At 41.3% G+C, this 26,105-nt stretch overlaps 1 protein-coding gene across 23 annotated transcripts in view; it reads right to left on the bottom strand.

Annotated features, from left to right (window-relative positions):
* The window catches only part of DENND1A (DENN domain containing 1A), a 544,513-nt gene that overhangs the window by 289,642 nt on the left and 228,766 nt on the right, over positions 1-26,105 (bottom strand). For 22 of the 23 annotated variants that reach the window (XM_077968018.1, XM_015116876.3, XM_077968015.1 and 19 more), the window contains one exon: positions 3,266-3,335. The exons of the other annotated variant lie outside the window; for it this stretch is intronic. In XM_077968018.1, coding sequence (XP_077824144.1) covers positions 3,266-3,335 — 70 coding nt within the window. The remainder of the gene's footprint in view (positions 1-3,265; positions 3,336-26,105) is intronic. 23 annotated transcript variants of the gene reach the window in all.

Raw genomic sequence — 26,105 nt, 5'->3', positions numbered from 1 at the left:
GTTCATCTTATACTTTCCCTGCCTCAGCCCCAGAATCAGGTTATTTCTTCAATGAGTCCTGGTTTCTTTTAGTGGACAATGGTATTTAGAAACCAAGATCTGGGCACCACGTGTGCTCACTGCTCCTTAGTATTGCTTATGCCAGGCCCTTTCAGTCAGTGGAGCCAGATAATATATAATACACACATGGAACCACAACAGGCACTTCACATATCTATTTATTTCTATATCCATCTTCCCATATTGAAAACCATGGGTTCATACCAATGGCTCCTATTCCAATCCAACATAGAAATTATTCTAGTTTTCTCCCTCTACATATCTGTGACATCATCCTACAAAAGTGAAAAAACTTGCCTGTATTTTCTTTTTATATTTGGTTATTTGTATGGAACCACTCTTCTATTGCCATCCCTGCCTCCTTCCCTACCCAGATGCCCTCCCTCCTCTCCCCGACACAGACATCCAGGGCTGGGTCTCTACTGTCCAACCCCTCACACAAATGCCTTCCTTACCTCAGGATCCAATACACCAGCACTGGGCCACAGCTACTGCCTCCCTTCTCACATGAATTCTTCTGGATCCTATCTGAGTTCTGACATCCCATGCTGAGCCTCTACCACCATGCTCCCACACAAACATCCTTCTCTCCCTCAGGCTCCAACACCCTACTCCCTGGCTCAGATGCCCCCCTTGCCCTGTCATCCCTTCCACAAGGGTGGCCATTCAAGGTCTGATGAGCATGATGGGTCCATGGCCCAAACGGATACCCCAGTTACCCACATCTTGTTCTCCCACACCCCATGCTTAGCCATCACAATCTCTCTGTCTCTGTCTCTCTCTGCCTCTCTCTCTCTCTCTCTCACACACACACACACACACACACACAGAGAGAGAGAGAGAGAGAGAGAGAGAGAGAGAGAGAGAGAGAGAGAGAGAGAAAATAGAAGCCTCTCTTGCTTCCCAACCTTCCCAATGACTTTTGGATAAGAGAAGGTTTCAGCCCTGATGCAGGAGGTAGATTCTGTTTCTTTAAATAAAAACTCTCTTCCTGTTCTAATCTGGTGACTAAAATCTTGCAAACAATTAAGCCAGTTGTAGGCAGATTTCCTATCATCTGTGTCATAATTCTTTTAACCAGAGGGGGAAAAAAAGAGTCCTGGGTTCAAGAGAAATAGATTCCAACTAAAACATGTTACTGATCTCAGCCTCTGACATCCCAAGAGGCAGAGTCCTGCTGGAGCAATGGCCCAGGGGAAAGGTTCAGCAATTTTACAGGGTAATAATCCATTTCCCATATGTGTAGGTTGTACCTACCCTTTTATAAGCTTTCCTGAATCACATGTTTTAAAAAGTGTACTAAGTTCTTTGTTTGACTGAGTTTTTTCTCTTTTTTTTGGACTGGAACATATGGAGGGAAAAAAATGTGAGTCAATCTCCAATTCAAACCTGTTAAGAGCCCACATATTACACAATTCTATTTATTAAAGACACCTTTCAAACTTGAGTAAAAACTGGAATGTTTGACTAAAGGTAACTGTGAATCAGAAATCGATGAACAGACCCAAGGTGACCTCCTAACTCATTCATCAAAGAGTAATCCACTTCTTTTATGACAGAATCCCCTGACATCTAAGCTTCTTTTCACAGTGAGTGTAGTGATCAAGGAAGCCATTTCTATTAGTTATTCTTTCCACTTACTGTGACCTCCGGAATACATTTGCCAGTGAGTAAATCTGTCTCTAAAAAAATGATTTAGTCATTATACACAAAATTTCCCCCTTTCCTCCAAAACGGCATTTCCCTAAGTGTGTTCCAGGAAACACTGCTATCTCAGAACGCTAAGATTTATCACAGAATTAAAGGGGATTCGGGCAAAACAAGATGGGAAGCACAGGTGACCCAGGTTTCTCCAATGCAGGACTTCGTAGAGCTTACATTAAATGAATCTTAAGGAGATGGAAATGAAACACAGGTTTCCCTCCCCTGGACCCCAGTGTGACTGAACTGGTACCCTTTTCATGGACCATTTCTCAGAACTAACACTCAAATTACTCAGAACATTCAACAGAAAAAAATTAAGGGAAATCTTTCCTTAACATTTAATAATAATGGATCACTTTAATTAAAAATCTTAGGCCATATACGAAAAGGAAAATATAAGACATTAGATATATAGACAAATATTCAACTCATTAACAATCAAAGAAATGCAATTAAAACAATGAGACTTTTTTACTTGTCAAACAATGAATTCAACAAATGGTACTGATGAGAGAGTATCATGACCTAGGCACTCTCTTACATTGCTGGTAAAGGGTATCCTTTAAGAAAACAGCAGAATTCTTTTGCAAAGCAGTTTGGCAAATGTTTTAAAAATGTCTATGTCCACTGACCTTACAATGGCCCATCTGGGATTCTCCTTTTAAGGAAACAATCCAAAATGAAGAAAATGCTTTACTCTCATAGATGCGAATGGTTACACTTCTCATAACAGTAGAAAAATCCCAAACAATTAACAATTCCCAATAATAGGAAATGCTTCAGTAAATCAAGGTACATGATAAAATGGTATGCAGCCATGAAAAATATTTATAACATTTTTAACAGTGTGGGAGGCACGCTCGTTATAATGGTATCTGAAAATGTGGGCTACAAAAATCTACATAAAGGTCCAATTGGCCTTTGACATCCATGGAAGATACCTTATCTTACCACTTCTTCCAAAAGTACAGCAAGGTACAGATGAATTTTTAATGTAATTTTCAGACCCCCACAAAAGTTATTGTAAAAGCACCACAAAGCTTTATTGAAACGGGAACTCAGGACAGCTGGGTAGGTCACTTGCCAGTTAAGTGTTTTACTTGCAAACCCCAGATTTGCAGCATGACATGAGCAATTCAAATACGTGCCTCAGCAAAATTATAATTTAATACATGTCACAAACTTTCCGGGCTGCTTGGGAATATTAGAAATTGTGAACATTAACTCTGTGAATGTTAAGGGTCTCTTTATCATTTATTTAATGCAAAGAAAAACTTAAAAAAGAAAACAACCCAAAATGCTAGCAATATTTATTTTAGGGAAGAGAGTAGGGGCAAATTAAAAGTGATTTTCTTTTCCTTCCTATTATTTTCTGAATTTCCCAAACTTTCTATAATGGGCATGCATCACTTTTTTGGTAAAATATAAGGCATGTTTTACTTTTTCATCATAAAAATTAAAGCTTATTTGTTAAAAAGAATTATTTTAAAAAGGCAAATACCTGTCTTTTTGTCGTATAATCTGCTAGGATGTTAAGCAGCTTATAAAATACCTCGAACCAGGGGAGATAGCTGGAGGAAGAAGAGGAAACACATGACATATTAGTATGCAGGTCAAAAACTTTATCCAGGATCTAATTCAAGACTAATACATTTCAGTTTTGCTCTACATCCTGAAGAGTCCTCCTGTCACAGACTGGTGGAAACACAGACTGGTGAAATGCTAATTATTTCTGAGAGTTTAAAAAATTGCCTATGTAAGGCAGAGGATTGAATGTCCATTATAAATTATTCCCATGCCTCAGAGCTAGAACAGTTCACAGAAAAGAAATTCAAAGCAGACTCCACAATCAGGCACCATCTCTGAGTAGTCCCCTGGCCTCTCCCAGCACACCCACCCTTGCCAGGAAAGCTTCTATTCAGTTTTTCATGATGGGACAGACACACACACACACACACACACACACACACACACACACACACACAGATACACACACAGCATTCCCACTGCAGGCATCTGCAAAGGGTCCCAAAGTCCCCATGAGCCCAAAGCCATCCATGTTGCTGCAACAGACATTCTGCCCATCACCCACCATCTCTCTATCCACTTCAAGATGAGTTCCACTTCCCCATCTCTACTGCCCTCCACCAGATCCTGGCCATTGCTCCCCTTCACTCAGAGGAGCCTGGCTGCTGACCTCAGTCCTGTGGTCCACTCTGTGTGGCTTATTTTTTTGTTTGTTTGTTTTGTTTTTCTGAGATGGAGTCTCACTCTGTCGTCCAGGCTGGAGTACAGTGGCATGATCTCGGCTCACTGCAACCCCTGCCTCCCAGGTTCAAGTGATTCTCCTGCCTCAGCCTCCCAAGTAGCTGGGACTACAGGTGTGCACCACCATGCCTGGATAATTTTTGTATTTTTAGTAGAGATGGGATTTCACTATACTGGCCAGGCTGATCTCGAACTCCTGACCTCAGGTGATCTGCCTGCCTCGGCCTCCCAAACTGCTGGGATTATAGGTGTGAGCCACCTGGCCATGGCTCTTAGAATGGTTTTTCTAAGATGCAAATCTCCATCACACATTGTACTTAACTCCTGCAATGATGCCCATCACTCCAGGATCCAGTCCATATTTGTTAGGATGGACTTTTGGGGCTCTTCACTGCCAGGCCCTTGCCCACTTCTCCGGCTGTCCTCTCTCTACTTCCCCATAGATATATGCTCCCCTCACTCCTGTCACTCCGGGAACATCCTGGCATCTTTGAGACTGCCTGGGCTTACATGCACTGGGCCCTTTTCTCCCCAACCTCTGTGGTCTAGTCTAGCTGATTTCTACTCATCCTCCTAACAGTCCCCCACCCCCTCCCCATCCCCACTTCATGTGCCCTAATTCTCTCTTTTCTGTGCTGCCCTGTCATGAGAATGCTGCTGTCAGAACATTCCCCACACGATGCAGTTCTCAATGGCATGTCTGTTTTCTCAACAGACCACATGCAAACAGAGAGGAAGAGGCCTATCTTTCTTCATTTTGTCTTTCCAGTGCCAAGAACGGCACCTGGCACACCGTCAGTGCTCAGCGTTTACTGAGCAAATAAAACCAGACAAAGACTGACAGCAAGGGCGCATGCATCCTATGGAATTGTTGAAAAGTATCCACACCCCCAAGCAGTTTTGCCACTTACTTTCAATGGCTTTGTTCTCTATAAGGAAATTTTCCGAAGCTACATCTAACAGCAAGCGAGAAGAAGGTCGTACCAAGCGCTTGCCGTCCTGGTCATGTCTGCCCTGCTGCGCTAACAGAGTCCATTACCGACAGAGATGGACACGAGGTAGCGCACAGATGTGATATCCTGCCAGGGAGAGGGGAATCAGCACCCTGTACAGATTACCGGCTGCGCCACTGAGGGTAATAAATGAAGTGAGAGGCAACAAAGAGAACAGATAAAGTGCACAGTCCTCTGTCAGTAACGTCTGTCTAAAGCCAGCACATGCTACTGTAAAATTTAAGTAGCTTATCAAAATATACTGATAAGCAACTTAACTTTTCACTTCTATGACAGTATTATCACTTATGTTAATATGTTTCAGTCAGCCCTGGCAGCTGCATATTGACTATTACACAGCAAATGACTGCTGCCACTTTGCACAGCATTTACTTTGGCAGGGTAATGTAAACATTCAAGAGGGATTAGGGAGCAGATAAGTTTCTCCTTTCCTATTCTGTTAAATAAACCTCGGCTGAGTTAAAAGCCATTATAGTATGAACAAGAAATCCCCTCAGAAGAAAACTCTTGCACAGATTAGATGACTCTTAGTAAACAAATTCGACCAAGGATTACAAATTTTTTTTTCCTGAAAGCAAAATACCACTAGTTAAACCCAGCCACTGGAAATTTAGGAAATTAAATTTTTTTTTCCTGAAAGCAAAATACCACTAGTTAAATCCAGAAAGTCAGGAGGGAGGGGAGAAAAGGCAAGAAGGGGAAATAGATTCTTGCAAGAAAATTGTGACTTCAAGTAAACAAGAGAAAAACTGAATCATTTTAGAAATATTTGGGGATGTGATATGGGGCAGGCTGGGTGCTCTGACAGTTTAGGACTACAGTATCCATCGAAGTAGTTTTGGATGACTAGGTTCAACTGACCAATGTGGCTTGGGCACAGAAGCTCCAGCCTCCACGTTGTCACCTGTTTTGAGGATGAAGGAGATGAAGTGGGAAGGAGTTCCTAGCCCACTATAGACGGCACCCTGGTTCTCGTACTCAGCCTCAGCCTTACCAAATCAATTCTTTTTGGCTAGGCTAAGCAGAACCACTAGCCACAAGAAGTGTTGCAGTTATCCTGGAAATCAGCCATTTCTTTCTCCCTTTGGCCTGACTGGACACAACTGTTCCCCACATGTTGTCCCCTGTGCACTGACAGATGAATATCTAGTGATGGCAGTGTTAAGGTTTTGAAACCAAAACCCAGCTGTCTTCTTCTTCAAAGGGCCCCTGTTTTCCCCTGTTGAGAGGCCAGGGTTCACAGCAAAGCTCTATCCAGCGGCGTTTCCTGTCCTGCTTCATTAGAGCCGCCACAACAGCTTGCGCGGTCTGCCAGGCTGCAGGTGAGGCCGCAGGGACCCTGCACTCCAGTCTGCGTGTGTCTGTCATCGTTGAATAAACAATCCTTCCCAGTCCAAAGACAGAAACAAACACCCTAGTACACTGCACCACCTTGGACATCTAATGGGGTGCGACCATCTGTGGTCCCCCTCTGCCTGCTGCCTTTGTGTGATGGCTTGAGTCCCCACTGCAGAGGGCTCTGTCCCAGGCTGTGGCACAAAGGGTCCTGCACTCAAGAAAGCTATGGTCCTCATCAGAAAGAGACACACCCACAACAGAGTAACAGTTTGGGTGGAAGGAGCTGGAAGCCTTTCCCAAGTGCTTTACTTAGTTTAGGTTTTTGGACTGATGTAGAAGATGATCATGGAGCATCATCATGACCCAATCAGAAGACAGAAAAGCGAAAGGGAACAGCCTGTTCCCGAAGCACCTGCCTGGATCCAGGCTTCTCTCCCTTCTCACCCACTGTGGTTCAGGTAACTCTGTCCCAGGCTCTGCCCTCACTCCCAGGCCTGAGAGTCAAATGGAGAGGCTTGTGATTCACGTGAGGTTTTAAAGTTTTAAACTTGAGAAGTTTCCTCCACCCACTGCCTTCCCAAACTGGAGTCCCACCGGCCCTTGTAAGGAGGGCAAGGGCAGGTTCTAAAGACAGCAGTTATGGCAGCAACAGCCCATAGTCAAAATCACCCTGAAAAAGTCCTTAAATTACCCTCCAAATATGGCGGACATGGTCTGTGTAAACACAAAGCAGTTACCTGAGTTGTGGGGTCAAGCTGAATGACAGCATCCTGCATCTAAATCTGTCGACCAGGTGAGCTGCTGGCTCTTGAGCTGAACTGAGAGCAGAGGAATCCCTTTTCTAATCTCACTCCACTTGGGATAATAATCACTCCAACTGGTGAGTTTGTGTACACATGGATGACTGGCCTTGTGTAAGTTCAGCGTGAATATAAAGGGATTCCACTTCTTTAAGTATTAAAACAGAAAACCATTAAAAACTTTTAAGAGCTCTCTGACTCCTCTTTCTACTAGTTCAGTTCAAAGCCATGAGATGGGACCAGGCAGGGTAGGTATGGAAGAGAGCAGGGGGCAGGGATAGTAGGAGAGGCTGACCAAGTTGAGGAAGGTAGCAACCACCTGGGAGAATGCTGGTCCACAGCAGGACGTCAGACTCAGGTGAGGAGAGGAGGTTGCCTTCCCGGAGGGGCAACCTGGTGTTAGAGTCCAAGTGGGAGGAGAAGGGTGTCCCACTGAGGGGTGATCCGGCATGGTGTGCTGGGGCCTAAGCAGAGTGAGAGGCCTGGTAAGGGAAAGTCAGTGTCCGAGCAGAATGTGGAGGGAGTCTCCATGGGGGAGGCCTGACTTGGAGTTTCATGACTCAAGGGGGCAATGAGGGGTTAGGCCTGGCATGGGATAAAGCATCTATGTTGAGCGGAGGGACTGACCAGCAATGGTATTAGAACCCAGAAGAGTATAAAGAGCATCTGGAAGGCAGTTTGATGTGGGATGTCAGAGCCTGAGGGGTGAGGGGGCTTCCACAAAAGGGGCAGGGGCCGGCGAGGCAGAGTCCATGTGGTTGAGAATGCTGTCCATGATAGGAAGGGGCAGCAGCAGCTCTGCCTGAGGTGCCACAGTCCAAACAGTAGCACATGCTACTGTAAAAACAGCGTGAGGAGGGTGGCACTGTGTGGAAAGGGGGCTGCAGCAGAGGACTGTTTACAAATGGGGAACAGATCAAGACTGACCAAGCAGGTAAATATATAACGGGAAGCAGGTGTCTTACTATCAGAAGAGAGTTACAAATCCAGTTAGGGAAAGAATGGGAATGAACCCCATGGGTTCATACCGGAACTGAATGTAACTATGGGGAATCATGATGTTCTGCAGACAGGTGGTAAAGTAGAGACTGATAAAATAAATAGAAATAGAAATCTATGTACATACATATATTCTCTAGTTTTAGCCACTGAGGAGGCCTGGAAGCAGAGATATCCCAATTATAATGAGCACACTTAGTGCCCAGATGTTAGTTTTTAAATACTATTCTCCAGTAATAGGAACCTGGGCTCTTTGGGAAAAAAAATGTCTGATTCTAGGGCTGAGGCTTGGAAATGCTGTGTTGGGTTAGGAAAAAAAAAAAAAATAGCAGTGCTCAACACATGATCAGGACATATCAACAGGACACAAAAGTCGGTGAGGAGGGGATCCCACTGACAAAATCTGCATGACAGGCAGAAGAAAGCGCATGAGCAATGGCTTTAGAACCAGGTGAGAAGTAATTCTTCCCCCTCATCTTGACCTCAGCAGAGCTCAGTGGATTTCAGCCTTATCAGAATCAGCGTCTACTGTGCTATCCTAAAAACAAAATCTTAATGTAATCTAGTCATTCACAAAACCAAAATAATGCTCTGGCTCTCCTATAAAAGAGAAATCAAAATAAAAGTAATTTACAATAAAATTTTAGGATGTAACACTCAGGCACCATTAGAATAGATGATACAATGAAGCAGTGCCTCCCTGGGGAAGACTTGTGGCAGAGCTGCTTCTGTTCATGTCGGGACTGATGAGTTTAAGAAAAGTAACATGACACAGGGTCTTTCAGGGTTTTCCTGGTGACTTTCTACTGTCTGAGGAGCTCCTGATACTCTATCTTGGATACTTGAGGAGAGGTATCCCTTTCTTTCTGTCAGCAGATTTTGCCAACATGTATCCAATGGCAAAGCATCCCTTGGTTAAGACTGTTCGGCACTCAGTATTTAAAGCCTCCCTATCAAAAAAAAAAAAAAAAAAAAAATCAATCTCCTCCCCCAATGTTAAAAAGCAGAGCAGCATGGCATATGCTGGGGAGGACACAGGCTTGAGACTGGTAACCCCGAGTTTGAATCTCAGTTCTGTTCCTTTCTAGATGTTTCACCTCGGGAAAGCAGTCTTCCCAAAACTCAGTTTCCTCCTCTATGAAAAGATATGCACCACCTGCTAATGTACCCGATGGACATGAGAGCCACCAATCCAGAACACTCTTCCTGTCCCTCCCTGCCTGACCACCTTGGCAGTCTCAGCTTTGGGAAGCTCTCTTTGATTCCTGGTGTCTGGATCAGAGGCTCCTCCAGCATTCTACAGGAATTCCTCATACCGTGCGGTCAACCAGAATGGGCAGGAAAACAGAAGCTGTTACAAGAGGAAAATACTCACCAACAATGTGACTGCTTCAGACAACACGACCCTTCTCCACCCTTCCAGTTTCCAGACAATACGTCCCCTTCTCCACCCTTCCAGTTTCACCTAGCATCTATCCCTGCTCCTCTGTCTGTATCTCCTCTGTCTATAATAAAATGCAAATTTGCTATAAAGTAAAACTGTAACTCTTGCAAAGGAGACTGGATTCTACGAAGCCCATGTTGGACATGCTGGATACCTGCTCAGAGTTGAGGCAAAGTCACCGACAAATGAAGACCTGGCTGTATTAGACCACTTAACAAGACATAAAGAGAAAAATCAAGAAAAACAAGGATAGTAACACAACAGTCACATCAAAAGAAAATGATTTCAATATCAAAGGATAAAAGAGACCTTTGGGAAACTGAAGTCCTCAAATACTTTAGGAAAAAATGACTCCTTTTATGATTATGCTGTGAAAGTCAACTATGAAGTGTTATTAAGTCAGAAAAGTTATAACCTCCTCTCCTGCACAATACTTGATGCATCATTCTTTTTAAGAATTAATGCATTGTTGGAATTCAGAGACAGAGTTTGTTGAGGTAAATTTATACTTTTTTACACTTTTTCTAGATAAAATCCTAACCTTTTCCTCATTTTTACTGTGAACTTTTGGTCTCCAATTAAATAGATGCATTTTATTCCCAGAATATGAAGACCTCCTGGGCTTACTCTACATTAAAACTCCCCATTGTTTGTAATACATGCTTGTTTGTCTGTCTTCTCCATTGGTCTCAACTCCATGAGAGCAAGGATGGTGACTGTGTATTGACTGTTTAACCCCTAATTATTCCTGGCACATGTGAGACATTCAATAAATCGTAGCTTCCCTTGACAGACATAACTCATCTCTATAGGTTCTATTAAGGCCATTAATTACCACTAGAGCTATAGAGTAACAGTCAACCAACTCTAGTTGGGAGGTGGGGATCCAAATTGAGCAGGCAGCATTTGGGTTTGGAAAATGACCCAGTTTTTAAAAAACAATTCCTGCCAATGTCCTGCTGGAGTCTGGGATAAATAATGAGTATAGAGCAAGTGATTATTCAAAGTAGATCAAGGAATACTTACAAACAAGATTTCTTGCCCCTTGCCCATCCCCCAACACAAGTAAACCCCACCATCTACTCTTTTTGTTCCCACTTCAATTGCTATAGAAAAACTTCACAAAACCAGGCTGATTACAATCATCTGAAAACCTAATTTTTCAAGCACATGTAAACCCCTAAAATTGTTCAAGAATCCTCTAATCTGTAGTGCAACAAGCCTCCTGTTACCCACCTCCTCCAGTCTGCTCCAAACATTTTTCCTCTTCTGTCCCTCTCTTCAGAAGATACTCTTCTCTCCAAACTCACCAAAGAGAAGAGCTTTCACATGAGCTCTCCCACTCCTATACTTCTCATTCCTTCCCCTCTCCCTCCTAACTCGAGGTGGGAAGGAGGAAAGACCCTAGAGCCCAACTGCACTGCCTTCTATAAGACATATCTTCTCCCCTATTACACTCCGTCAACAAGCATTCCCACCTTTAAGTGCAACAGATATCACTCATGTGGGCTGGTCTACGATTCTCAAACCACAACCTTAGCACCAAAGTTATATGTGGTTCCTCCCTAAGGGAGAAGCACACCTCACCTTCCTGAGATAACCACATTTAGCTTCAATGAACATTTCTACAGAATTTAAAACTGAGAAGATGTTTCCAGTCCAAAATGATGTTTCTAAATCAATCATTTCTCAAATGTTCCATCAATGGCATCTACCCACAAATCTTCCCATCCTTATTAAGACCCACCAGTATATGCCTGGCCCTCTGCTAGGTACATGGGGGAATGAGGCCCATGTCTCAGTATCTGGGGAGCTCACAGTCTAAAGAGGGAGGGCAGCAGACACACTGGCAGCTAATGTCTGCAGCACTGGGTCAGTGCTCAGATAGAGGTTCACAAAGGGAACAGAGAAGAGGTTCTGGAAAGTCTTCCAAGAGGAAGTGACACCTCACTGATCAACTTTACACTGACTGCAAAGTCAGGAGACACACCTGGGTTTGAGTACCAGCTCTGTTACTTACTGGCTGTGGCCTGAGCCATGTTCTTCCTTCCCTATATGTGAAATGGGGATATAATATCTACCCTCACGTGGTTCTTTTGAGGCTGAAACATATGTAAACACACCTATCACAGTGCCTGGAACTGAGCACGATTTGTTTCACCCTGATAATACCATACTCTTTGATAACATCAAAAGTCAAAGGAACCTCAATAAGAGAAAAGCAATCCTCTTTGGGAGCTCTAAGCCAGTCTCACCCAGTCTGGGCATTCTGCTTTGCTCACAGCAGCTAATCTCAAACTGTAAATTGATTATGATATTTAGTTAAGCTCAAGAATCTCTGATTTATGTCCATAATTAACATCCCATTGTGATACCTATTATATCTATGCAGGAAAATATATTGTATGTACTGAATGAGTAAAAATATTAATCTGCATTATGAAAAAACACCAAAAACTCCCATAAAACATCTGTGCTTATATAAATCTACCCAAACATACCCTTGGATTTGATTTTGGAAACAAGGCTCTTTTCTTTCTTGATGGGTATTCAATAATTGTTGCTTTTAGGGAGTGGATTTGTCATCATCTTTTCTATGACAGTATTACTTTGATTGAAGGAGATTGCTCAGGAGGAAAGCACAGAGGCACTTTTTTGTTATCACCGGTAAAGTGTTGGTAACATGAGATCTTTGGAATAATGGCACCTGCACTGACAATTCAGTGTAATTCTCGATATTTTCCATTGAGCCCAGGCAGGGTGAGCACATAGGCCTTTCATCATTTTCCTAAGAGAGTTTATGAAGCTGCCTACTGCTGTATTCACACACCTGCAAGACTTTCCCCATTCAGAGTATCTTATTTTATGGTTTAAATTACTACTGTAATATAAGGTAATGGGTTAGTGAGGTTCTAACTAAGGCCCACCCTACTGGAGCTTTCAAAGCCGGGGAAATACACTGTCTCTACTGGAAAAAAAAAAAAAAAAAAAAAAAACACACAACAAAAGGAAGAAATGGCTACACGAGGAGCCCTGTCCTACTTGCAGTAATAAACAACAACAACAACAAAAAATCAATGATCCCAGTCAGATGCCATTTGATATTCATCTCATTTTAGGGCTGGGGAGGAGAAGCTAATGCAGTAAAGGGGGAAACTATGTATCAAGTGTTAGGTGCTTTGAAGTATTACTCTTCATAACTCTGTGAGATGAATTATCCCATTTTACAGATGAGAAAATTGAGTCTTAGAGAAGTGAAGTCATTTCCCTAAGATGACACAGCTACTAAAACCACAGATCAGACACAAAACCAGTCCAGCATGATTTCTAAGTCTGACCTGCTCTCAACAATACAATAGTTGTATGATCACGCACAATGATCAATCCTGAGATTAGGATATAAAATTCTTACCTTGTGGTTCTCACTGTAGTGCTTGATAAGATAAAGGAAAGCTCGCCTCCAAAAGCCCCTCAGCTCCAAGTGTTCTGAGCAATCTAACTCTGGCTGCCTCCCAACAATTCAGCGTGTTTTCTTACTTTGCCAGCTCCAGGGACACTAGTCATGTGTCAGCTCTTTATTGCTTCAGGAATTAGTGTACATGTTATATTCAGAAACACAAATATAAATAGCTCAATTTAAAATGTTTTAATCAAACACGGCAGAAGAGTATTTTAAGTTTCCAGTGTTTCGTGTCAAGACCCAGTGCCTCTGCTATACCCTAAATGCATATTTTTAAGAACTTTTTCTAGAAAAACTATGGCCTATGTCTTAGATTCTTAAACAGACTGTGTTGCCTTTTTTAATTTAAAGTATAAAGCTTTAAATGTATGCTTATGGTGACAATTAAGGAAATGCTAGATTAGACAGGGCATCAGCTTTCCACAAATAGTACTCATTTAAGTTCATTTCCACCCCAGATCTCTGCTTGAATGTTATATCATTCAATCGCAAATCTCTCTATAAAAGTGTCTGGCTGTCTCTTAAACCCATTTACGCTCTATGCTTCAATGCCTTTCCTTGGCAACTTTTTCCATATGCTTAACTTCTTTCAGGGAAGCAGTTCTGTCTCAATTCACAGAACAGCACACCAATCAACACAACTAGGCAGGCAGGTAAAGAAAGGAAGAAGGAGAGACGGGCACACAGATAAAGTAGGATATGAATGAAGCTTGTCCAATAAAAGTAATGTTTTAGGAGGCAGAGTTTTAGGCCAAAATAAAATGAACCTCGCACCTACCCCCAAGCAATCAGAGAGCTCTGAACTTGAATTTATAACCCAAACACTCTATACCATATGCAACTTGAGACACACAACTGGTGGCACTACTGGGGATTTATGACTTATGACTTGTTCATATTTAATTTGTAACCAAACACTTCCCCTTCCTCTTAGCTACCTTAGAACTCTTGATTAACTCTTGTTTTCACAGGTCAGAGGTTAAATAAAGGAAGGGAAGCATTCTGGGGTGAGATTGCCCAGAGCACCACATCCAAGAATGACCCTGTGCAAGGAACATTAAAATAAGCGATAAGGCCCGAGATTGTTCCAGACAGCTGATGTTCAAAGCCTCCTTCGGGTAGGAAGCAGAACCTTTCAACTAGAGAGCTGGCAACAAAGACAGACCGGAAACTGGCCTGCTCTCAAGTTACCTTAAGTGACGAAGCAACTCTTTCACCAAGAAGTTTTTCCCAAAATGTTTTTGAAAATGAAACCAAGGGGTTTGAGAGACAGTAAAGCAAGAATTTGTACAAGAGAAGCAGCCCTTCTTCCTTCACTCTGCCATGGGATTCTCTCTGGCCCACCAGATTTCCTTTTCTGAGGAAAATCTTCACGGCTATCTAATTTTGCAGCAGACCTGGGTCAGGCTGAGGGAAGCAATATTCTTTGTACACAATTAATCACATGGAAGCCCAGCAACCCTGAAGAGGATTGAATCTATTCAACGACAACTACAAGGTCCACCTAGGTCCAAGCACATTGACTGCTGTGCACCAAACCGATCAAAGTATTAGAAGTAGAGTGGTAAATATTTTAATAGTAGTAGAGACCACTATTTATTTAGGAATTAGCAAATGCCAGGAGCTTTACATGCCTTTGCTTATTTACTCACTGTAATTTTAAGTAGGGTACCATCATATCCCCAGATACCGAATGGCAAAACTGATGCACAGAAAAGCTAAGTAACTTGCTCACAGTCACACAGTCACAAAGTAGATCAGGGTCAAATCCAGTTGTGTAACTTCCTATACTAGTATGTACTTTTCTGGAAAAAAATCCCTGGGAATGGTTTCAGTAAAGTATATGTTACACAGTGATTATACTTTACATTTGATTAGGTGTTGTCAAAATGAGATAATAATTAAGCTCATTTGTTTTATAGACAGCATTCATTCACTCATTCATTGCCTAATATGTATAAGTCAGGCACTAAGTAGAGAGTCAAATATGGCATAACTTCCACTAAAGTTGGTCCCTGGTTTAGATTTGTGTGAGAAGTCATCATGGCATTAGGAATGATCTGATAGAGGCAACAAGTGCAGAGCTTGGAAAATGTGGTAAGTAATGGTTGGGCCGCCCTGAAAAGAGGTATGATGCGCATTCCTTCTGCACCCAAACCAGACAGCAGCCACAGCATGAAATAGGCAGGTTTCCCAAATGAGCCTTTCAACAGATCAGAGGGCCCCAAACACGAGCAGGCTGAAGAGCTGGGAATCCACGACAAGGTACCCAAAGCTACAACATAAAATGCCACTGGTCACTCTGTTGAGACGCTGATGGACTCTTACCCTCAGTCACTCCTGATTTTTAAAATAACCTTTGTACAGATGGCACTGCTTTATTATAAGCCAAGAGAAGCAGTCCATAATGTTACAAAAGCCTAAATTTGTTGTTTAAAAAACTCCCTCAAAATATGGCTGTATTTATAATTTTCAAAACAGAAATCCTAAAAACCAAATTTTAGAGAAAAGATGCTCAGTCAGCAAATCTCCTGGCAGAAATATGTTTCTCTGATGTAAATAGGTTTCTCTGATGTGAATTCTTTTTTGTTTTTTTCTGAGACAGAGTCTTGCTCTGTCACCTAGGCTGGAGTACAGTGGCATGATCTCAGCTCACTGCAACCTCCACCTTCCGGCTTCAAGCGATCCTCCCGCCTTAGCCTCCAGAGTAGCTGGGATTACAGGCGCATGCCACCATGCCCGGCTAAATTTTGTATTTTTAGTAAAGACGGGGTTTCATCATGTTGGCCAGACTGGTCTTGAACTTTTGACCTCAAGTGATCCACCTGCCTCAGCCTCCCAAAGTGCTGGGATTAAAGGAGTGAGCCACTGCACCTGGCCTTTGATGTAAATTCATAAACTCACATAGGATTGAATGAATGCAGGAAAGTTGCCTTTTAATGAGTTACTACAAAAAGCAGAAAATTAAAACGAAGGCCAGAAAAATGTACGTATGAATCATTTTTACTATGTTTTTATCGGCATTAAATATTGTGACAATTTTTTTGGTAATATATTTTAAATGGTAGTTCTTTTATTACTTATAATAGCACAACACACACATGCACACACACACACACACATACTTCTCTAAACATGTGCTAAGAGAATGGTTGGATAGAATATAGCAAATCCAGGCAACAGAAAATTATATTTTAGATTATTTTTAATCATATGGGAAAATGTCCACAAAATAATATGGATTGAAAAGAATGGCCGGGTGTGGTGGCTCATGCCTATAGACCTAGCATTTTCAGAGGCCAAGGCAGGCGGGTCACTTGAGCCCAGGAGTTCAAGACTAGCCTGGGCAACATGGGGAAACCCTGTCTCCACAAAAAATACAAAAATTAGCTGGGTGTGGTGGTGCCTGCCTGTAGTCACTGTAGTCCTGTATGCCTTGGCTGCTCAGGAGGCTGAGGTGGGAGGATGGCTTAATTCCAAGAGGTAGAGATTCCAGTGAGCCAAGATTGTGCCACTGTACTCCGGCCTGAGTGAGAGAGCAAAAGTCTATACCGAAAAGGAAAAGGGAAAGGGAAAGCGAAAAGGGGAAGGGAGGGAGGGAGGAAGGGAAGAAAAGGAGGGAAGAAGGGAGGGAGGAAGGAAGGGAAGAAAAGGAGGGAAGAAGGGAGGGAGGGAGGAAGAAAAGGAGGGAGGGAGGAAGAAAAGGAGGGCGGGAAGAAGAAAAGGAGGTGGGGGGAAAGAAAAAAAAAACACGGGGTATACACCACTATGTGTCATATGCAATCATATATGCTCCTAGAAAGACCAGAAGAAAAGATAAATAGTGGTTTTGCTCAATTATGGGATTGTATACAATCTTTTTCTTCTGCATTCTTTTCTAAGTCTTCTACAGTTTATGTATTGAGCATGCAGTGCCTTAAAATTTAAGAAAACAAGTTGCCTGTTAAATACTGTTATTCATAATTGAAAATAGTTGAAAGCAACCTAAATGTATAATAATAGAATGATTACAATCTATTATGAACCATCAAAATGATGGAATATTATATATTCATTAAAATCAGACTATAGAAGAATACTTAACATGGAAAAACATTTACAATATATTTAGATATAAAAGCAGGCTCTATAATATATACAAATAATTTTTTTCATTTTAATTTTTGTGTTTTCCTATATTCTCCAAACTTTCTAGTCTACATGTATTATTTTGTTAACTCTTAATAAAACCATTCCCCCTCCTTTTCTTTCTTTAAAAAAACAAACAAACAAACAGCCACAGGTATGATTCCCCGCTGCCTACCAACTTCCAAGTGGTCTTGCCAAAGGGCTAGGGAGGTGGACTGGTCAGGGAGAATAGAATGAAGAGACAACAGCCTTCCTACTTCTGTGAGTGAGCTTAATAACTGTGATGACCCAGTTCCAAAACAGGCTCTCTCGATGCAGCGGAAGTTTGTACTCTTTAACAAACTGGTCACACCAGAGCCTCATCCTCTTCCTCCTGCACCATGCTTATCATGGATCTCAGTTCCAGGGCAAGGGTGGTGAGCTAATAACGTTTTCAGTGATCTTTCCTTAATGTGGGTACAGTCAGCCTCAATAAACCCTGGCAGGCTCAGGAAGAAAGCCTTATCTAGGGTCACTCTTAGTTGAGAGGGAATAAACGGGGGGTCAGAATCTATTTTTTCCCTGTTAGATTTTCAGGCCAAATCTGCAAGGCTGGATCATTCATACAACCATTTAGTAAGCATAGATGTAATACCAGCCCTGTCCTAGACAGCTAGGATAAATAAATGAACAAGACATGGTGCTGTCTGTCCTCAAGGAACTCTAAGTCTCTTGGGGAAGAGACCTGCAAATGATGGATCACGATGCTACCTGATGACGCTTCTACACATGTGGGCAAATGGCTGTGGCAGCACTGAGGAAGGGCATCTCCACTAGACTGCAGTATAGGCGAAGTGAGGAAGAGGAACTGGATGAAACAGAAGCACATTCCGTCTAGAGGAAACCAAAAATTACAGAGGCAAAGAAACAAAGAATTACAAATGGCTCGGGGTGGCTGGATCCCAGAGTAAGGGTAGAGCAGGGTGTTTCTTTGTGTGATTTTTTTTTTCTTTTGGAGAGTGGGGATGGGTGGAGAAAGGATCTTTGGCAATAGTAAAGATGAAACTACAGCAGTCCAAAGAGCCCGGCTTGTAAGAAATTTACATGCTTGACCATGGAGTTTAACTCTTTTCCTGAAATCAAAGAAGGGTTTTAAGCAGTGGACAGATCTTGATGGGTTTTGTCTTTGTAAAAAGACCACTTTAGAAGGAGGATAGTCTGGAACCAGATAAACTCAACAATTTTAAGACCAATGTGGCTGGTGAAAGTCCTCAAGGAAGAAGGAAGTTCCAAAAATGAGGGCCTCCATCAGTGCTTTTTTACTTACTGAATAAAATTTTTAAAACAGATTCGACTCTGAGAGAAGAGAGCTAACAAAGGAGCTCCTGTCATATAGAAGATTGACCTGAACTTGTTAGGCAGAGGGTTGCCTGCTTCCTTCAGAAGCAGTGTCCACTGTGAGACATGGCAGGAGAGGAGGGGAGCTGGACCATCCAGAGCAGCAGCGCGGTCCTCCCACTGACAAGCAGGCTCCCCCGAGAGATGTTCCTTCATCTCACCAAGGATACTTTCCTCCGCAAAAGGGCAACACTTCCTGTTTACCTAACAAGGTGGCGGTATGGAACAAATTAAGCAAAATAACACAAAGTACCTAACACAGTTCACAAAACAAAAGAGTAGGTAGATGTCTACTCTCTTAGGAGAAAGAATGGTTCTCAACCACATTTTGAATGATTTTAAAATGTTGAGTGCCACAAGCACACAGATATTCTTTCCAATTACTTTTAAGATTGTGTCAATCACAAAAGAGTGGGCTGGGCCAATAGGGATTTCTAAAATTAATATTTATTCACTTAACCCAAGATAAAGATTTCATTTCAAAGACAGAATGAAAGCAAATTAAAAAAAAGATGGGGATGATAAATATGTCACTAGTACTTTTTCAATCATTCCTCAATGAATGACTCTTTCCGAGCTAACACTACAAGTAATTCCTTGTGCTTTCCTGACTGAAGGAACAGCGTATATTATTCTTAGTTAACTAATTAAATACGGCTTAACCCTAGAAGATTTAGCATGCTATAGTGATATAAAATATAGCAAAGCCAATAAGATTCTAGGAGCTATTATTAAACAAACATATGGATGCTAACATTTTTACCTTTCACAAATGTTTGAACTTAACTTTTATTATCACTCTAAAATAGGGCAGCTTCAGTTAATTTAAAGACCAGTTCTGTGCTCTGGGCCATTTTTAGGATGAAAATGAAAATATCTGGTACCTTAGCTCCATCAGGCATTGTTTCTATTCCTCTCCTCAACTACGCGAGATGGGTATTTTCAGCTATAAAGTACAGATGAGGAAACTGAGGCTCAGAAACATGAAGTGACTTGCTCAAGATCACCAAGCAAGTAAAGAAATGGTCAAGATTTGAAGTATGGTTTCTCTGGTTCCAAAGCTCATGATCCTTTTTCTTTTTAAAAATCAACTTTGAATTATAGTTTATATCAAATGAACTCCACTCATTCTATGTGTACATACAGATGAATTTTGGCAACTGCATACAGCTGTGTAACCACCACCCGCAATGAATCTATACAACATTTCCAGTACCCCCAAATGTTTGCTTGTGCCCCATCCAACAGAATCTCCCTTGCTGACTGTCTATTAATGTGTCATGGCTCTTAGCACACAGCACTGAGATCATCTGTTTTCCACCTGTCCTTCCCACCATCTCTCTTTTAAAAATTCACTTCTTTTAAACATGCAGTAAAAGTCACTTTTTTGACAAATGCCCACATTGGTGTAACAACCACAGATAACCAAGGTAGAGAACACGTCCATCACACCCCACTCAGCCTGCTTGTGTTGCTCCTTTGTGGTCAACCTTGCCTTCCCAAATCTCAGCCCTGGCAACCACTGATCTCTTTCCTAGTCCTATAATTTCTCTTTTCAGAACATCACAGAAATTGAATAATACAGTACGTAGCCTTTTGAGTCTGGCTTCTATCATGATCTTTTAAGCCACACTGTATATTTTAGCTTTTTTCCCTGACTGCTGACCAATGAAGGACAAGTTTTCATGGTAATATAGTTCCATGGGCATATGCCCATCTATCACAACCCCATGGTGCTAGCTGCCACTGCACCTCAAGTGAAAGGCAGTATAGGAATGTCTTCAGTCCACCTAATGTATTAAAACAGTATATCACCCACAAGTTTCATCAGCTATATTATTATTTTTATTTACTTATTTATTTATTTTTGAGACGGAAACTCTCTCTTTCACCAGACTGGAGTGCAATGGCGCAACCTCAGCTCACTGCAACATCTGCCTCCCAGGTTCCAGCAATTCTCCTGCCTCAGCCTCCCGAGTAGTTGGGACTTCAGGTGCGCACCACCACACCCAGCTAATTTTGGTAATTTTTTTTTTTTTTTTTTTAGTAGAAACAGGGTTTCACCATGTTGGCCAAGATGGTCTCAATCTCTCTCTTGACCTTGTGATACGCCTGCCTTGGCCTCCCAAAGTGCTGCAATTACAGGCATGAGCTACCGCACCTGGCCTAGCTATATTATTTAATACTAACTAATTATTTGTGAAACATCTCACAAGGGAGTGAAATAAAACAAGCCTGTCTATGTACGCTAGGGTTGAGAACCTCCTTATTATACCAAGCTCTCTCCTAGCTAAGAAATCATGCCCACCCCAGAGGTCTGGCCATAATACCATGAGTGGTGCCAAGGGTTTGCTCCTTGAAAAGAAAAGGTAAAACCCAAGCTCTTTGTCACCTAGCCAAACCAGGTAAGGCAAAGGAAGTGGGAGATAAGCCAGTTGCTCTAAACTGTTCAACTCTTTCCTTTTGTAGCAAAAGAAAGATGAGCTCAGAGAATATAAGGGACTTACCTAGAGCCACACATCTGCATAGCCTAAAGGACATCCCAACAAACCCAGAAGTAGATCTCTCTGTGCCCAGTGAATGGCAATCCCCCAATATTACTCTGTCCTTTCTCTTCTGCCCTATCTCCCACCAAAAATACATGGTTTCTCTTGTCTGAAGGTATAGTAGCGTAGTTGTTATTTTCAATATGTAGAATTGTCCTAAAACATCAAACTCTCAATTGGATTCCATAAGCAATTTCCAGTCTCTTACTTAACCAGGATTTGAAATGATGTCTCTTTAGCTCCAAAGCCAATGATCTTTTTGTATATTTCACATTTTGGTATCTACTCGGATACCCATTTGGCTTAGCAGCTGTGATGGTTAATACTAAGTGTCAACTTGGTTGGATTGAAGGATACAAAGTATTGATCCTGGGGGTGTCTGTCAGGGTGTTGCCAAAGAGATTAACATTTGAGTCAGTGGGCTGGGGAAGGCAGGTCCACCCTTAATCTGGTGGGCACAATCTAATCAGCTGCCAGTGAATATAAAGCAGGCAGGAAAACATGAAAAAGAGAGAGAGACTGGCCTAGCCTCCCAGCCTACATCTTTCTCTTATGCTGGATTGTTTCCTGGCCTCGAATATCAGACTCCAAGTTCTCCAGTTTCAGGACTCGGACTGGCTCTCCTTGCTCTTCAGTTTGCAGACAGCCTATTGTGGGACCTTGTGATCGTGTAAGTTAATACTTAATAACTCTCTCTCTCTCTCTCTCTCTCTCTCTCTCTCTATATATATATATATATATGGGGGGGGTATGTGTGTGTGTATATATATGTATGTGTGTGTGTATATATATATTTGTGTGTGTATATATATCCTATTAGTATGTCCCTCTAGAGAACTCTGACTAACACAGCATTCTATAGCTCTTTGATCATAAACTATTCACTGACTGTGAGGTCCTTTGCTGGGTCCTGGGGCTAACAGATTATTCTGATACAATCTCTAGTTTCAAGGAGCTCAGTGTCTAGTGGGGGATTCAGACTTATAAATCAACAAGTGTAATTACTAAGATTAATGCTATGAGATAAGTATGCACAGGCAACAACTCTCTCTCATACTAGTGTGAGTACACACCCGTGGCAGACTACCAACCCCGGCGAACGTGACAGAATTTCTTTCAGCTCTAACAGAGGCAGTTAATAATTCTAAAATTAAGTAGAAATGGTCACATTAGAAGATGCTTTATTTTATAGAAGGACAGTTGAATAAAGGTTACTAGAACACAGAATCCAGTCGTGATGCCCAAAAAAGGCAAACCGATTTTTATGAACAATTTTCTTCTTCCTTTTTCTGTTAATACAACAACAACAAAAAACTGGCACCTTTGTCTGCGTCCGGAATGTAAAATCAGGAAATAAAATGGCAACTCTTACAACTGTGAACTTCAATCAGCTCATTACAAACCCAAGAGACATATTTGAATGCATGTTGCTACATTCATTTACCTATTCTGCCAAGCTATTCAATTACATGATTTCAGATTTTGTATAAAAAAATACAGCCATGTTTCTTTCAAAAGCTGGTATTCGGAGAAAAGTGATTAGAACAGCATGCTATGATACGTTAATACAGTGGTTTCACTTAATGGACAATGGCAGTTTCTGAAATGCTGCCTGTACTTTAAATTATTGCACTTAGAATTTATGACTACAAGGTGTCTCAACTTTTTTCTTTACTGCTGTACAATACACTCTTCTGCCACTGTGAATGCAAACAAAACACATTATCAGAAGAGTTTTGTTAGCATTTGTAATCTTAAGCAAAGTTATTTTTAAAGGTGGGGAGTGGGTACAGTAGATTGTTCAAATCCTATGAACACTGAGAAGAATAAAGCATTACAACTGGGGAAAGAGGAAGAGTGGGAGAGAAAAAGCTAAAGCAAGAGAAAGTCTTAAACCAAAATTTAACATCCCTTTGGAGAGACAGGGAACAAAAGAAGAGATGGAGTTTATTCTAACCAGAAGCAGCTGTTGCTGTTCGAATTAGGAAGCATTCCTAATGAATCAGCAGTTCTTATAATAAATATACTCTCCTTTGAAATGTGAGGATTCTGCGATGAGAATTTCTTTTGATATATTTTTTACATGAACTCATTAGACAGTGAAGAGGCAGGGATAGAGCATGTTCCTTTCTAAACTACTATGGTGATCTGATCCACATCATGTCCTCTCAAGCTTAGTTGGGCTGGGCATAGGAAAATAAAGAAATAAGAACAACACAACCAAAAAGGTCTCCATTCACCAGTATTCTTTGTTAGTCACTCAAAATGAACTTTGTAAGGTGCTATGTATCAGCCACATCTTACAAAATACCTACCACTGTGCCAGTTAAATTTAAAATGGAAATCGGAGCTATACAAACCATAAAAGGGGCATTTCTTTTGCATTAGGAGTAATCCCCAACTTCCGACATGGTGAAGATCCGCTTGCAGAATATATCTGTTCCCCAGATACCTTGCTTGCCATTTTAAGAGGAGAAAAGGGAAAACATTATGCACACATGCATATTTATTTCATCCCCACCTAGGTTCCATATCCCACTTTGCTCTTGGATTAAAAAACAACCATTTTAAACAAAGGTTTCTCTAGGCAAAACTCAGTGTGTCTTTAGTCATATAAGACAAAATTAATTTAAAAGTACAACTTCCCATATTATTCTACCCACCAGCTATCTTTCTCCAACGTTTTTGTTGTTACAGAATTTTATTTTATTTTTTATTTCCATAAGTTATTGGGGTATAGGTAGTATTTGGTTACATGAGTAAGTTCTTCAGTGGCGATCTGTGAGATTTTGGTGCACCCATCACCCGAGCAGTATACACTGCACCCTATTTATAGTCTTTTACCTCTTGCCCCGTCCCACTCTTCCCCTCAAGTCCCCAAAGTCCATTGTATCATTCTTATGCCTTTGCATCCTCATACCTTAGCTCCCACATATCAGTGAGAATACACAGTGTTTGGTTTTCCATTCCTGGGTTACTTCACAGTCTCACTCCTCCTTCCTTCCTCCCCATCCCCTGACTTCGGCAGTGAGTTTCCAGGATTCCTGAAGCCTCGATGCAGAAAAACCAGGACCCCAGGAGCCGTGGAGTGACACAAGGTGTACTGGAGAGACTGTTAGAGCTGCTATGCTTTATTTATTTATTACCCTAACACTAATGGTACATAAGCCTTAAACTGGAAATAAAAGTGAAAAGACATTCTAAATATAAACACAATCTTTAGGTGTTTAAAAACAACTCTTCACACATTTAGACACGACCTCCTATCTCACTTAGGCCACTTTTGCTGTCAACAACAGGTTAAGAGACTGCAAAAGATATGCAGACCTGCAGATAATAGAAGTTAAGGACTGAGAAGATTTAACTCTATCATTATCATCTAATACAGAATAAGCAGAAATAAGTTGCTCATTAGAGAAAAGAAGCCTCAGATCACACGGGAGGTGGTAGAGGAGTAGAGGACCCTGATTCTTCTACAAAATCACAGCCCAAATAAGGTGAGGAAAAGTCCAAAGAACAAATCAAGGAGCCATGAGAAGAGATCCCTTGCTTCAAGATCACTGTGTACTTGTTTTACGTTCCAAGTAATTAGAAAACCACAGCTCAAAAAGACGCACGAAATTTGGCTGAAATCATTTGGTAAACTATAAATGGTTTAGAGCTGTATTTGAACCTCCATCTCTCTAGCTTCAAGGCTACACCACTAGTGTAGTAGTACCGCCCCCTTAGTGACTTACAAATCATCAACAGATACGATTTTGCTCATTGGGCAATACTACCTCTTTAGGGCATCTTACTTGGAGACAAAGCTCTAACTTAGTGATCTTCTCTCAGATGGAAAAAGCAAGGCAGAGGGTTAAGTCACTGGACCAACATTATATAATTTCATTTAAAAATGTCCTAGGGTACAGACTACTAAAGTTGTTTCTCCTTTGTTTTACAACATGAGTCTAACCACCAAATAGTTAGCTCTCCAGATCCCTTAGACTCGTTCCCCAGCAGATCTGCATTCCTATATAAATGCCCATAATGGTCTGGTGCTGTTTGGCTCAGGGCGCCAGCAACCAAAAGAACAGCTTGGCAGTTTGTGCACTGTTTTGCCCTGCGTGCTACATTGCACACCTACACAGGCTTTCAAAATATTTCATTTGGTGAAGATGGATCAAACATATAAAGGACTAGCAGAAGAGAAGAAGTTCGGATATCTGAAATGTAGACAATAATTTCTACACAAAGATATCTGCCTCAGAATTTACAGTAGCAAAAAATTATAAAGAACATTAAAAAATGGCAGTATATTTTTCTCAGGTATTGAAATAAAAAATGATTAATTACAAATCCAAACTTCACACATTAGAGATAGGCAAGCGACTTAACCCTTGGTTCCCCTGCTTTTTATTTAATGGCGCCAACTAACTGAAAAAGAGCTGTCATAAGGATTAAATAATACAATTCATATAACCTGCTTAGTATAGTTTCCAGGTAGAAAGTAATCAATACATGGAAGCTGCTATTACTATCACTATTATTAATTCCAACAGTAGAGAATCATTAGGCAAAATATGGAACACCTTCATGACTTAGTATAATATGGTAATTCAAAGGTCCTTCAGATAGAAAGTTGTGATGTTATAAAAATATGTAAAAAGCAAATCCAGTAAAAAGGTTTTCAAACATGTACATTTAAAAATATATACATTTAAGTTATCTGTACATTACATCTAAGAGAAACATCTAAGACATTACATCTAAGACAACATTACATCTAAGACAACATCTAAGAGAAAACACCACAATTACCTATCTTTGGATGATGAAATTAAAGGTAATTATTTTCGACCTCTCCCTCAAGCTCACCCCAGCCCCATCTTCCAGGTTCCCCCTCACCCTGGCTCCCTGTGCCCATCTCCAAAATAATAAAGATAATTATTTTCTTCTTTTGTATTGGAAAAAGTGATTTCATCCAAA

The sequence above is a fragment of the Macaca mulatta genome, chromosome 15 (assembly GCF_049350105.2).
Source record: "Macaca mulatta isolate MMU2019108-1 chromosome 15, T2T-MMU8v2.0, whole genome shotgun sequence".
Taxonomy (NCBI): domain Eukaryota; kingdom Metazoa; phylum Chordata; class Mammalia; order Primates; family Cercopithecidae; genus Macaca; species Macaca mulatta.
The sequence above is the reverse complement of the archived record's forward strand: the minus strand, read 5'-3'. Positions and strand labels throughout refer to the sequence as shown.